The sequence below is a fragment of the Sinocyclocheilus grahami genome, unplaced genomic scaffold (genome assembly GCF_001515645.1).
Source record: "Sinocyclocheilus grahami isolate Dianchi unplaced genomic scaffold, SAMN03320097.WGS_v1.1 scaffold149.1, whole genome shotgun sequence".
In the NCBI taxonomy this organism is placed as follows: Eukaryota; Metazoa; Chordata; class Actinopteri; order Cypriniformes; family Cyprinidae; genus Sinocyclocheilus; species Sinocyclocheilus grahami.
Window position 1 is genome coordinate 1,061,971 of NW_015505328.1, and position 15,745 is coordinate 1,077,715.

The 15,745-nt window shown below is 36.2% G+C and overlaps 1 protein-coding gene across 3 annotated transcripts; it reads right to left on the minus strand.

Moving 5' to 3' along the window:
- Positions 1-195: 195 nt before the first annotated feature.
- ptdss1b (phosphatidylserine synthase 1b) lies at positions 196-14,673 on the minus strand. Of its 3 annotated transcripts, none has more exons than XM_016281259.1 (13): positions 14,199-14,673; positions 13,274-13,365; positions 12,930-12,974; positions 12,711-12,835; positions 11,589-11,747; positions 10,880-11,031; positions 10,393-10,534; positions 9,347-9,459; positions 7,701-7,766; positions 6,476-6,575; positions 5,281-5,349; positions 4,955-5,021; positions 196-1,544 (listed from the first exon to the last, which is right to left on the minus strand). In XM_016281259.1, the coding sequence occupies exons 1-13, from the start codon at positions 14,387-14,389 to the stop codon at positions 1,450-1,452; spliced, it is 1,416 nt and encodes a 471-aa protein (XP_016136745.1). In that variant the 5' UTR covers positions 14,390-14,673; the 3' UTR covers positions 196-1,449. The 3 variants fall into 3 exon arrangements, with proteins under 3 accessions (XP_016136745.1, XP_016136743.1, XP_016136746.1); XM_016281257.1 differs by having other exon boundaries at positions 196-1,547; XM_016281260.1 differs by lacking the exon at positions 5,281-5,349 and having other exon boundaries at positions 196-1,547.
- Between the last annotated feature and the right edge of the window lie 1,072 nt (positions 14,674-15,745).

The window sequence follows — 15,745 nt, forward strand, 5'->3', positions numbered from 1 at the left end:
ATACAGTATAAGGGTGTTAAGAAAGTGAAAAGAACATCCCCCCGAGGGGGTTCACATCTGTGACAAGTTTAACCATTCATTCATACACTGATAAAAATCTCAAACAAAATGGTAACACATCATTGCTCCTGATTATCACATTAAAGGTCTGAAATAATTAGATATGACAACACTGCTGTGGCACAATCAAGTTAGACACCACATTTTATGCATTCTCTTTGGTCACCTTCAGAATTGCAGATCCTTAACAATTATTTTAGGCTTTGATATTTTTCCAGGGCAAAATATGAAATTCTGTATAACTAACAGCTTGGGTATTGCTCAACAATTTGGTCCATGAAAAATAGAATGTAGAAAACAATTAAATAAGACAAAATGTGATAGTACCTTAATATAAGCATATGCTACCATTTAGTATTAATAACACTCCTGCCTACAAAAACAGCACAAAATCCTAAATGTAGGTTTTACAAAAATTACGATTTCAAAAAATTGCATGTAGAAATGCAAAGTCATTTAAAGGCCTCACACATAAAATCATGTATGCACATGCCCACACATACTAACACAGGAATAAATCTTACCACAAAAGTTAACATACCAAGCAAAAACAATAAAAGCACAGAAAAATGACAACATACAGATTATGTCACCATTTCCACCAAACCACCTTTACGTGTTGGCAAAAAAGCTGAATCATTTTACATTTAAGTAAATCAACAGCTCCTAATGCAAAAGGTCATGACCTGCCTCTCCTTCAACCACTCTGCAGTTTTAATTTAAAAGAGCAAATATAAGACGACTGAAAAACGGTTGTGATAATAGAACATTTGTGCCAAGATCATAGTGCATTAAAACAAGTGCTTAAAGGTTTTTCACAAATGTAGAGCTTGTTTTTATGCTCACAATGATTTGCATAAAATTTCGTACCCTGATCAATGCATAGGTATGTGTCAACAAAACAATCACTGATTACAGGTCAAGTGGAGAACTATGTGCAAAATTTAAGAGAGAGCTTGGTCTGCATTACCAACACTGGTAATAAGAAATAAGAGTTGAATAACGCTCTCATAACGTTTTACAGAAAGCCTGGCAGCATTGAGCTCCTTTCAATAGAAGGGCCATCACAAAACATTCACTGGCTCAGACGTTTCCGACATATAAAAGCCACATCAGTGCCACTGGAAAGTGTGCATTGTGTCATTTCCCAGAATCCTGGCATACCACAAATCATTGTTTCCTTCCAAGTGCTATGAAAATGAAAACTAGTGTACAACAGTACAAAGACAGAGGCTTGTGGTTTGGAATGTGTCCTCTGTTTACAGAACCGCTTCTTGTGTCTGCACACTATCACCCAGCTAACCGCTTTACCTCTCTTCAACCGTTTATGACAGATTCTTTCTTTCATCCCTTGTGGTCCATTGAGAGATCATTGGTCTCTAGCTGTGGTCACTTCTTGCTGCTTGTTCCATTGATTGTTTTGTTTTTGCCAGAGCCTCCTTTTCTTCTCCGTGATGAAGTGGAATTACTACTGGAGTTTCTCTCTGCTAATAGTAGTAATAATGTAAATACATATAAGTGTTAAGTAAAACAGATATTCGAAGGGTAAATAATCAGGGTAAATCTGTGTATCATTCGATCATTCGTTTTTTGATTTAATATTGAAAGTAGAAAAATTAGAAAACGGCTCCTTTTTCGTTTTTTTTCCAAAAAAACGAAAAATGAGGATTCAGCTTAAATTTTCTTTTTCGTTCATGGGTGGAAAAATGAATAAACAGCTTGAATATTCGACTTCTACATGTGGACGGGAATTAAACGCCCCTTTCTGCTGATTGGTCAGCCGAATATCAAACTGTGCCATCATCAGTTCTTCTGCAGTATCACGCAGCAGAATAATAGTCCTCCACTGCTGCAGTACGGATTAATAACCCATTTTATCAATTTCATATTTTTCTCATCAAACAGACTAATGAATAGCTCGACACAACTCGTACCGGGGCAGAGTCTAGACAGGTATTTCTTCTGTGTAGACCAGCGGTTCTTAAAGTGATAGGGGTTCGGCAAAATAATTTGCTATAGCCTAAAGTATTTCCAGACTGTAAAGTCGCTTTTTTTTTATCATGATACATAGGCCTACTGTGATTTATTCCAAAGTGACTTATATGATGCATTTAACGTCAAATAATCTAAATGAAGCCTTTTAAAAGACAAGTATTTGCTGTGGTTCATGTTTGTGGCATGCGCCAGAAAGATGCTCAAGGAGACCGAGACGCCCTAAAGCAGCGCATTCTGTTGTTCTCTTTATTTTTCAAAGGCATGACATTTTGTAGTTATTTTGAACATAACGTTACACAATTAAAAATATACATTTTACCATATGACTATAAATGACAGAGTATTAAGTTATTCCCCCTCGATGGGGAAAAATTCCACGTGAACGTCAATCAGTACTCAATATTAATTTAAACTGCTTTAAATATGACTGCTGCTTATTTCCTGTGCACTTCAATACTGGTCTGCGCTTGACTGTAGTCGCGTCTGTCTGCTTACTGAGTTTATTTAACCCATCGCAATTTATTGGAACTGTGTGAATTTTGCCCCACTGTATAAGATCTGTAAAGTCACAAAGATTAAAGTCTCTAACCCAAAGAGATATTCTTTCTAAAAGATATTCCTTCCTAAAACGCCTCATTCACCGCTTCTATTGATTCTTAACATGTTTATTTCTACTACATTTTAATCTCTTTCTCTTCATCAAACAGCCAGATTAATGAATGGCTTAACGTACCAAGGCAGAGCCTTTTGTCCTTTGGCACACCGCCTGATCTATTATAGCAAATTATCAAAATCTGTGTGGCAAACCTGCGCAACACACTGCAGTGCGGGGAGAATGTATTGTAGTGAAGCACAGACCACAATCAATTTATGTGAACATACAGTCATAACTTTTGTGTTAGACCGGGGTGGGGAACGTTGATCCTGGAGGGCCGGTGTCCCTGCAGGGTTTAGCTCTAACCCTAATTAAACACACCTGAAAAAACTAATCAAGGTCTTCAGGATACAGGTAGGTATTTTTTTTTTCAGGGTTGGAGCTAAACTCTGCAGGACAGTGGCCCTCCAGGATCAACGTTCTCCACCCCTGTGTTAGACAATACGCTGCGCTTTAGACAAAGGAGGAACTTAAATAATATGACAGATATGAAAAGAAATGACTGTGTAATTTACCTTCACAGCACATCTATTTTTTTTTTCTTTTTTGAGTTTTATTCATAGAGCACTTCCTAGAAATTTAGGAAATCATATGTTGTTATCCCACTGGCATGGGACTATTTGTTTGTCAGAGTGCTTGTTTCAGTGATTGAATTTAGTGAAATGTGAATTTGACGTCATGATTTGAAGGTGAACTCGTCTGAGCTATAAGAACATATCAAAACCCTGAAATAACACTTCGAACAATAAGCCAGTGTCATCAGTGTCATAAGGGGCAACTGATTTTCAGTTTTTTATTTATTATAATTTTTTACCTTTTGTATGTCATCTTTAATGTTAAATTCTTATATCAAATAAATAAGAATAATATGACAATAGGTTGTTACCAATTAAATCAGTATTCAGTGATATAGAACCTGCCTCTGAAGATGCTTTTAGATGTATTTACAGTTTAATGCTGATCAGACGGCTGTACGTGCATTTACACAGCAATTACAAATGTATAATGAAATTAGATTAATGTTTTATGCAACATTTTTAATACAGAAATATGAATAAAATGAAATGATACTTGAATTATGAAAGTAATAGCGCCACTAGGTGGCGGTAAGTCATTGTGTTAATAAAGGAGCCTTTTATTCAATCAATTCGTTCAAAATGCTTCATTCATTCATTTAGGAATAAAATCAAGCATCTGTCTATAATAACTGGTAATTGCATTGTTGTCTATAATAATGGGTTTTTCAAAGACTCTGATTCATTCAGGAATGATACACCACTCTATGCGCCTGCTGCGAGTCAGTCACACAACGGTTCTGTGACTTTGGTTTAGTTGGCAGAGAAAATAACAATTTTGTATGCCATCAGTTAGCTGGCCAATACTCAATATTAATTAAATAAACTCAGTTTATTGTCTAAAACTACCCATGTTCACATAAATTAATAGTGGTCTGCGCTTGTCTACAATACATTCTTCCCACGCTGCAGTGCATCGCGCAGCTTTGCCACAGATTTTAATAGGTGGTTAGCTATAATAATTCAGGCGGTGTGCCAAAGATGTAGGCTAGCAGAGTGCAGGTCCTAAGTAAATTAATATTTATGAGATAAACTAATATTTCATGGGTAGGTTGCAGAATTTATGCCTACACAAAAGAAAGCTCTGTCTAGGCTCTGCCTCGATACGGTTTGTGTCAAGCCATTCGTTAATCTGGCTGTTTGATGAAAAGAAAGATAAAATGTAGTAGAAATAAACACGTTAAGAATCCATAGAAGCGGAGGACTCTTATGTTTTTATAGGACTATTAAATGTTTGGTTGACCAATTAGCGGAGAGTGGCGTTTCATTCCCGCCCACATGTAGAGATCGAATATTCAAGTTATTCGTTTTCTATCCCTGAACGTAAAAACGAAAAATTAAGCCAAATTCTTGAACAAATGTTTGAACAAATGAAAAACGATTTTAAAAAAATATGCCGTTTTTTCATTTTTCAGATTTCAATATTAAATTAAAAAAACGAATGATCGGAAGATACACTGACTGTAAATAAATCTCAAATGTTCTTCATATCATAATACAATTTTCTTTTTAATTTAATTTTAATCTATAGGGTAGAAAATGAAATAATGAAAGGAAATTCCATGTCACAAATCTGAGCGTGATGTGAAAAATCTCATTAAAATTGTCAATTTCTAGGTATTTAGCCTCATTTGAGAAACCCTCTAAAACAAATCAGATTGTATGTTACCTTTGGCAGTTTCAGGAATGCAGTCATACGGGTCAGTAAGGATGCTGTCGTCACAATCTGCAATGTACTGTTAAAGAGATTTATCAGTTTATCAACATTTGATATGCAAGCACAAACAAGGAAAATAAAGCAAGACCCAGAACACTGACATATCATTGAGACTTTGTGTGCTTTCTGCTGGAGATGTTTCTAATGTAAATATTGTCAATTGTGAATGACCAGCAGACAGCGCTAAATTATATTCTTGTTGAAGAATTCACTGGATTTAATTAGTATCTGTCAGTAAATCATGTTATGGTAACAGATGAATAAATACAGTCATTTACCTTCAGCCTCTTCCCATAATTCTGCTCATACCAAACCATACCATATAGACAGAGAAAAGTAATGAAAGCCTGGAAGGTGGCAAGAAAGAGAGAGAAAGTGTATATATATGAGACTTCGCCACTACAGTGGGATTCAAATCTCTGAGAAAATGTATTACTACATTACTATTATACTGTATATATCATTAGCATAATAATTTCAGCAAAAAGCCGAAGTGAAAAATGAACATGCATTTCGGAATTCTATTAGGTTCCACTTGCACATGATCAAATAACTTGTCTTTTTTATTAGTGAAGGACTAAATAGTGAAGAAGACTTTTAAATGCCATACAACAGTGGTTCTCAAACTTTTTACACCAAGTACCACCTTAGAAATGAGATGACCAACATTAAAATACAGTAGCGTAGTAGGTCTAATTATTCAGCTACAGCTATGCACAGTTCAAAATTGAGGCAGTTTTATTCCTAATAGGAATATTTATTACTTTAAACATTGTAAATACACAGTTTGAACATTAACACTGCACTGCACTTACATACAGGTAAATAATAAACTTAAATGATTAAATTAAAATGTACTGTACCTAAAAGTTAAATAAAAACTATACTGTACTTAAAGTTAAAAGAAAAACAGTACTGTACTTAAATGTAAAGTAAAAAATGTACAGTACTTGATCAAAAAAAATTAACACAGGCATCATTTAGACACCTTGCAAACTTTTTAAAAATGTTTTAACATTAATTTATATTTAATTCAGTGATTCCTCTGCAAACCACACTTTTAGAATCAGTGCCATACGACATTTCTGTACTTTTGAATATTTTAAATGAGATTTTTCAGTGTGGTCTCAGACTCAGACCCACTGTATATAGTTTACAGAAACACACGAGGTTCAATCTGTAAACATTCAGTGCAAACTACAGATGTGTAACTGGACAGAATAAACTGTTGCAACATATCACAGTCACAGTACAACAACATAGTCGATATTTGTTAAGGTTTCAGTATCTTTTATAGAAAACAAACAGATCTCTAAAACAAATTCATTTCAAAAGGTAATAATGTAAATATATAGATACATAATAATACATATTTAAGTTATATATATAAATATTTAAATAATAAAGTATATAAATAGATTTTTATAAATGAGAATATTTATAAATAAAAGAAATTTCAACCAAAACACTCACCAAACACAAAAGCCAAAGGACAACATAAAGAACCTGTGTTTTAGAGAACAAGTCTTGTCCAAATTTGATACAAGACAGGGCCTCCAGGAAAGCAATGGCCCTACAGAACAAAACACATACTCATGTATGTTGCATTATACAAACTTTCCAGCACAATTTTTTTAATAAATATTTAAATGCCAATTTCTACATATATACTGTTGAAGATTCAGATAGAAAATGAGATGCCATGATTGGTTTGATATTTAGTTATTTCAGATATTTTGAAGAATATCTGAGCAAAACGGCTGAAGAGTCAATGGGGTTCAAAAACAGACCACATTAACTTTTATTGTGTAGCATAAAAACACAACTCAAAATATTACCTTTTCTTGTTCAACATGAGGGTAAGTAAATGTCAGAATTGTAATTTTTAGTTAAACTATTTCTTTAAGTGTTAAACAGTATCCAAATAACTTTTTGTGTTTAATGCACAATGGCAAATCTCTATAAGCATTTCAGACTTGTAGGACTTACAAATACAAAAGCGTGGTTTGTTAAGTCACCAGACTATGTAGGAGTAATCTGGCAGACCTGGAGCTTTACAAATCCAAGAGAAAATGCCTCCATTGTTTAGAATCGAATGGAAAAACTGAGATTGTCTGGTAAACAGGACACAAATCACCCGATTCTGACAAAAACAGCTGTGGTGAGACGGAACTAAACCTATGTATTAAATCTCTCTGTATCTATATCACTGTAAGAACTGTTTTTCTGGACTTCCAAAATAAGTTCCAAATTTAACGCACAGAATCATGACACAGTGGGTCTTTACAGAAGGGATAGTTTACCCAAAAATGAAAACTCCAAACCTGTGTGACTTTATTTATGCCATGGAACTCAAAAGAAAATATTTTCAACTATTTTTGTTTATAAACTCAAAGTCAGTGGGGGTCCAAAACAACATTGGACCCTATTGACTTGCATTGTCAATGTAAACTGCTCAAAATGTGTTCCACAAATGTGTTCGTTAATGTTCCACACAAGTCATACAGGTTTAAAAGTGAGAGTAAATGATGACAGAAGTTTCATTTTTGATTAACTATCCCTATAAGTCATCATCTGTTGCTGATTGCAAGACCCAAAACATCCAAAATGGAAAAACTACTGGCTGAACTTTTTTTAAAACTTACTTTGACAGGCATTACATAGAACTTTTGCATTAGATAAATAAGCATGTACTTACCCAAACACCCAACACTGTGTTCCAACTCTTTTGCACTGGGTGTCTGTTAGATATGCGTAGTATTGCCTAAATGCAAACGATAAGTAATAGGAGTCATTCAACACCTCTGGCATCAAACAGTACAATGGGTGTATACACACCTGCCAAACGTCATTATTCAAAATAAATGTATTTATTTAGAATAATTATATGGCTGAAAAAATTGAATAATGGCATTACTGTGTTAATGTTTATGGATCATCAGATCACGCTCCACAATAAATAAATAAATAATTTCTAGTGCTGGGCAGTATACCGGTTCATACCGAATACCGGTGTTTATTTTTGTTATGATATGAATTTTTAAAATACCGCAATATCGGTGTATGTCGCTTAAACAATATTCGGAACGCGACACTGTTTGAAAGGGGTCCCTTTTCACTGTTGCGCTGTGTTGCGGGAACAGCTGTATGTGTTACTAAGCGTGAAAGTTCCGAAACTGGAGCTGTAGAACTAATAGAACGTGATGACACAGAAGAACTCATCCACAATATCCACATTGACCAGCACAAATATCCACCGCCCCCTGCCATCAGCTCCCGCGTCTCACACACACGAGCACGACTTTAGCACTAGATTTAGCAACTTTCAGACCCTTTTAGCAGCTTTTTTCCATAGAATTTTCATACTGACAAACCTAGCGACTTTTTCGGATAAACCTTAGCTATGGTTGAGTTGGAAGATTTCGCCAGTGCTGTCCTGCGAGCGCGAGGTCTGACTTTCCCAGAGAAGTGTCACCTCTCTCGGTGTCTGTTCTGTGCAGTGAGCGGCAGAGAAGCAGCGCATTCTGTTGGCTGCACCGCAGCAGACTCGTCAATAAATGAGTACAAAACAGCGTTTCCTAGCACCTGTCGCTTGCTGATTTTTTGGAATTATAAATATGAGCGTAGTTCGTCTGTTAATATCACATGCACTTTTTAGTTTGTTGTTTTTTTTAGTTTGTTATTCAGACGCAGGCAGTGCGCTGCATGAGACGAAAAAGTAATATAGCCAAAACAAACGCATAGCCGCTCTTTAGTGTAGATGCATGTTGATTTTATCAGACGACGCCGCGATTATAAATGAGAGTGACTCCTGGTTAACGTATTAAAAGGGGTCGTGTTTAGTCACTATTTAGTGTGGTATTTTTTGACAATATTCACTCATCATGACAGTAAAATAGGGCATTCTAAGTCAATATACTGCAGTATTTCCTCTCTCAATCAGTAGAAAATATGGTTAACACCCGGTCATGCATGGAAAAAAAAATACCGTCATGTACCGTGAAGCCCGTATAATTTTGAAAAATACAGAGATATAAATTTTTGGTCATAATAATTTCAATAAATAAAATAACAGGCTTTTGAAGACATGGCAGTCTCATGTTTCTCAGTTCTTGTGGATCTCACATCTTGCCTTTCCAGGAAAAGCTTTCGTTTTAGTACATCAGATTTTGGAGAGATAATGATCCCGACCTCTAGAGAAGCAAAACGAGGCTAGAGCAAAAACTCTGATGAAATAAAGTGAAATGTCCTAATGTTGTTTGGTTGGGTGAGAAGTGCCAGTACAAAGAAAGGTTCATTTCAAGGGATTACGCTGGAACACAGAAGAAGGTAATTGGACATTACCGCACTGTGGGGGCAGTTATGATCCCAATGAAGAGGATCCGGCACCAGCTGAGAGGATGAGAGGCCTGGAATACGAAGATATGCTTCAGGAAAAATGTGTTCAATTCCGTGAGCTGTTGGAGAGCAAAGAAACAGGACAAAAGTGAGTGAAAACCCAAAGAACCACAAAGAAACAAAGTGTGGTCTACTACTGTTTGGTTACGATCTTCTGAATGTATTGAACTATTTCATATTTCTTGCTCTGTTTTTCAATTAAACAGAAGAATTTTTTAAGGTCTAAGGGTACATTAGGTGTGTAACTGATGCTTTATCTATACCAGTGTTAAAAAGTTTTTTTTAATTAATAGTTTTATTCAGCAAGGATGCATTAAATTAATCAAAAGTGACCGTAAAGAACTTTACATTGTTACAAAAGATTTATATTTAAAATATTGCTCTTTTAAACTTTATATTCATCATATACTCCTAAAACCCGGTATCATGGTTTCCACAAAAGATATGAATCATGTTTTCAACATTGAGAATAATAAGAAAAGTTTTTGAGCAGCAAATCAGCATCTTAGAATGATTTCTGAAGGATCATGTGACACTGAAGACTGGAGTAATTATGCTGAAAATTCAGCTTTGCCATCACAGGAATAATACATTACATTTTAAAATATATTCAATAGAAAACCGTTATTTTTTATATATTATTAGTATATAGTCACAGAGAAAGATAGGATATGTAGTTTTGTCGTCACCATAAGCTGGCTAAACAAGTATTTTTTGTCAAGCAACATTATTAAGGTTCTCATTAAAGCGTTTCTCATTTAAAGTACAAAAAATGTGTACAAATAAATTGTACACTCATTAATCATAATGAAATTATAATTATCATCAATACTTATTTTTTTCCCTGTGAATCTATCATTTAAATGCCCCCAACTTGGAAAGTCATGGCTGAAGTAAAGCTTGTGGGACAGAGGTTCTGTTTATAAGCGACAAGCTTGAATGTAGCATAAATTGAAAGGCTTTCCATACTACTTATGTTTTAGATCACACACCTGCCATACTATCATGAAGAGGTAGATTCCAGCCAACCTCTGAAAAGAGGATTTGGGGTCAAACCAGCGCACATACATCCAGCTGGCCGGAGTGAACTGCAAAACAGCCCGTTTCAGCTTGCCTGTGGTTGTGTGGATATCCCTGAACATATACAAAACACAAACGACCCATTTACAATAATACTAAACACATGAACATCATTGTACACTACCCCAGTGACCTAAAAACGGGATCAGATGATCCAACAAGAATGTAGTGCAAAACATGTTTGGAGTTAACACAGATAACTAATCTCTGCATAAATATCTCCCAAACACAATACAATCACAGAGAGTATGAATGGTGGGGAGTGTAACTACTGTTACTACTGCTTGTTAATTTCTGCAACATTAGTGGCAGCAAAATTATGACTATAAACTGCATTTTTCAATTACAAATGCTGGTTTCATAGGGAACAGCCACAGATTAATCATAAAAAGAGCTTACTTGATACTGGCCCAGTGGTAGGTACGCATCTCTAAAAAGCGACATGCAGTCATGCCAAGCCAAATGCCCCCTCCATTGCACAACAGGATGTCAAGAATGACTTGATCCCACCAGCACTCTGCAAAGTTTGGCAGGAGGTGCATGAAAAACAACTGAATGAGGAAGAAAGATAGAGACGAGAGACATATAAAGCAACAAGTGGTGGTATGCCCTATATAACAACCCAGGCTGTTTTCACTGCTCAACTCTGAGACAGTATTGTGAATTAGTGATAGTCGGCAAATCTAGAATCAACTCATATGTATCTGGTATTAAAAGTAATAATAAGCATGTCTCAAACAATAATGCATAAAAAATTATACTCCATAAGACATTATCAGGGTTTACCTCAAACTGAGATTTTGTGTTTTAGTTGCTTCGTCAGAGAACACTTAGCCTTTTCCTTGACATCAATTTTTACAGATTATTAAGTATTGGGTTATGAGGAAGTTGCATAATCAGTACTATTGCATGAGCAACTACTTACTTTCAAAGGTATTTGATTGGGAAAGACTCCCAGCCACTCATGAATTCAAATTTGTAATAATTGGTTTTACTGTATTTTTTTAATCAAATCAGCAGCCTTGGTAAGCATAAGAGACTTCTTGCAAAAGCATTAAAAAAAATGATGTTTGACATTTAAACAGTATAAATATGTCAAATGCATTACCTCTGTGAGCTCCCATGTGATGCTGATAGACCAGCAGAGGCCGTAGTTGCGGATGAGTAGCGCTTTCATTGCCCAGCCCCAAAAATGACCAAAGGCAAAAATGTCAAAGTGACTCAGGATACGTTCCCATGTGATCACGTGACAGTTTACTGCATACTCCTGTAAAAATTGGGATAAAATAAATAAATAAATAAATAAAACGCAAAAAAAAACATAAAATTGAAAAATTCATAAATAAATACTAAAAACTAAACTAAACTAAACTAAAAAAAAAGTAGGGCACAGTGCAGATTAGATACAGTGAGCAACATGGAGCCTGATGTCAATGGACAGAGATTCAAATAATCCTATTGGCTGAACGTCCACAGTCAGGCCATCCTCTGAGCTACATGGAAACCTCTTACAGAAAGCTGGCATTATCTCTTTACAGTAATTAATCATAATTCACTGGATTAGAAACACAAACACTAAACGGAGGGTTTCAAACTCCACGGCTCAGACATAATCTATGGGCTGCACTAGTCTGCTGTGACCATGATTGCGTATAGAAATTCATAAGACTGACATGCAGCCATAGACAAAGATGACATTATGCAGGAAATCGCAGATTATATAAAACTGAATGCACTCCTTTATGTCAATGGAGTAATTAAAAAAATGAATAGGTCTCAAATGAAAGCCAAGGATCCATCCAGTTGAGAAGTGAGAAAAGCTTAGGTGTTCACAGCTCAATGTGATTAAATATTGACTTGAGTCGCCAGTACAGGTTTGTTATCATTTATATAAACACAATATGATGTGCTACGGCAACAAAAAGTATGAGGCTGATGATACACAGGGCAACTTTTTGAGTAATTTTGCCGGGCAACTTTTTTTGAGCAACGTTTCTTGGGCACTTTCCCATTGAGAATGGCTAACAAATTTCTATCTGGATATTTTAGATCAATCGTGGGCCCTGTGTCTCACCTGGTTGCCCGTTGACGGCAACATTTCCCAAAATTGCCCAGCAATATTGCTCAAAAAGTTGCCCTGTGTATCATCAGTCTAAGACATGATGGCTAGCTTCTAGCTTCTCACGCAAGAATGAATTTAGTTTTTGTCCTGGGATCTCATATCGCTCACCATGACATCTGCTTCTCGTGTAGCATAACGTAGATTGGGGTCCAGCCAATACAACAGCGCCTTCACCTGATCCCAGTTCAGGAAGATGAGGAACACCAGGAACAGGAAGTAAAGGACACTGAGACCTGCAAAGTGCCAATAGACCAAGGTGTTGGAGGTTGAGTCAACATAGCCACTGATACGTAAACACACAAAAAAACACTGTTAACAGTCACTCACCAAAAACCATGCGCCATATAACGGGATGCGGTCTTGTGAAAGGACCTAAAAGTGTTTTTTTTTTATCCAATGAGAGAAAAAAATTTGTTCATTTTCATGTCATTCCTATTTGTGTGATTTACTTGGAGAGGTTTAGCCAAATGCCTGAGCTTTTATTGTATGGAAAAGAGCAGCTTGGAAATCCTGCGTTACATATTTGCTTTTGTGTTTGTTCCGTGGAAGAAAAGACATGAGGGTGAGTAAATAATGACAGAATTTTCCTGCAATGAAAGCAATCAGCAAAAGTCAATTTGCATCCAGTTAAAGTTTGTTTCTACTGAGAAGCAAATGAACAATGACTGTACCGTTGGGGAAGGCAAGAACACTGATAACAAGAAAGAAAGAGCCGACCAGCAGCAGACCCACACGAAGGTTATTATCAGAATCACCATCATCCCTGCCATAATAAAAACACGAAGTACAGATAACATATCAGAGCCATGATTACGTCATAGAACGATAACCTTTCACAATGTCACCAGATTTTTTGGTGTGGGTGTGGCAGATCAATGGAGAATAAGACAGACCAGTGTTTAGTATCATTGAGATACTATTGCCAGATTTATTAATATTTTAAATTAGTTATTCTTTTTATTTTTTTTATTTTAGTTGAAGTTTTAATAATTTTGTAGTTTTTTTGTCATTTTTTTTTTAAACATCTATTGTTTTTTTATTAATTTTTATTTCAGTTTTTGTTTAGTTTTTGGTACATCAAGTTGAATGAAATAAATATTAGAAGTGTTGCCTTGTCAACTAGCTGTTTTTATTTTAGTAGACTGAATTTCATTTCAGTTGTTTTTTATCTCAAGGAACAACTTTTTATGGTTTTAGTTAATTATAATAACCCTGACATAGAGAACTGATCACATTAACAGTTAAGTCATTCAAAAACACTTTGAAAATGCAATCTTTAAATCTTTAAATAAATACGCAGTTTTAAAACATTAGGCTATTATCAATACAATCAAAAATTTTAAGTCGTGGCCCCAGGTTGTGTGTAAACACTGTTGTTATTATAACTCCAAGTGGCATTGAAAAACTCGTTTACTTTTTTATTTAAAGCAGTTGTTAACCTGATGTGCGTTGGCAACATTGTAACCAATCATCTTTATACCTGTTGCTGAACCTGAATAAAGTAGTCGTCTTGACAGAACGCTGTCACGCGCTCTGAGTTGCCGTTGCCATGCTGACAGACAGGTGTGTTCTGTCGTAAACCTCCTGTTTACTCACCTCGTAAACGCAAAGTACATTATGCTGACAACGGTGAACGTCAGTAAAGTAATGGTGTGCGGTTTGTAGAAGAAATTAATGGTGATATCCTCCACTTGTTGCTCGTTTATCATCCGAAAGTGAAGTTTATAATTCACATCATCTTTACTGAGCATCCTGGAACCCTGACTGGGCGCCATGGTTGGTCTCATCCAAACTGACAACGGGTCCAGAAGACACTCCACTCCGTCTCCGCCAGCGCCGAGCTTCTCTGACAGAACTTCACTGAAGTTGAGTGGGTCGAGATGTTCTCACCGCCCTATTTCAGGCGACTTCATTGGCTGGGTAATGGCAGGAGGCTATACGAGCTTCTCCCATTTGCAGGGCTCTGTTTCAGGCGGGGTCATTCAGGGTTCGTGGGTGTTGACTGGAGGAAAGATGAGCGATACTACCATCTTCTGGCCTGACTGCGCGCTGGCGAAAAGCAGATCTTACCCTAACGGATTTATGATGTGACGGACATCTACTTGGGGAAGTTCAGAAGTTCACGCTGGAAATGTTCTCCGTCGTTCTTCATCTAATTCAGTCCCATCTAAAATCAGTTTAATCTAATCTGAATGTAAAACCAAATCTATTTAGTCTAATTTAATTTAGGACTCAAGAAGCTGAATTCTTTCATTCTTTCTTTCAATGTAAGGGTTAGGCCTACTGTCAGATTTTACTCCACATGATAAATATACAAGCTAAAAGATCCTTTAATACTTTTTTGTTTAGAAAATATATATGTTGGGGGTTTTCAAGTGCATGCTATTTATATTTATTTGAATATATTGGTAAATATATTTTATTTTAAATTGATTATTATATTTTTTGCATATCATTTATTATAGGCTATGTATATTTATATCTGCACAGTTTTCTTTGGTACTGTTTATACACTGAACAAAATTATAAACGCAACACTTTTGTTTTTGGCCCCCATTTTTCATGAGCTGAACTCAAAGATCCAAGACTTTTTCTATGTACACAAAATGCCTATCTCTCTCAAATATTGATCACAAATCTGTCTAAATCTGTGTTAGTGAGCACTTCTCCTTTGCCGAGATAATCCATCCACCTCACAGGTGTGGCATATCAAGATGCTGATTAGACAGCATGATTATTGCACAGATGTGCCTTAGGCTGGCCACAATAAAAGGCCACTCTAAAATGTGCAGTTTTACTGTATTGGGGGGTCCGGGGGGGTCCGAAAACCAGTCAGTATCTGGTGTGACCACCATTTGTGTCACGCAGTGCAACACATCTCCTTCGCATAGAGTTGATCAGGTTGTTGATTGTGGCCTGTGGAATGTTGGTCCACTCCTCTTCAGTGGCTGTGCGAAGTTGCTGGATATTGGCAGGAACTGGAACACGCTGTCGTATACGCCGATCCAGAGCATCCCAAACATGCTCAATGGGTGACATGTCCAGTGAGTATGCTGGCCATGCAAGAACTGGGATGTTTCCAGATTCCAGGAATTGTGTACAGATCCTTGCAACATGGGGCCATGCATTATCATGCTGCAACA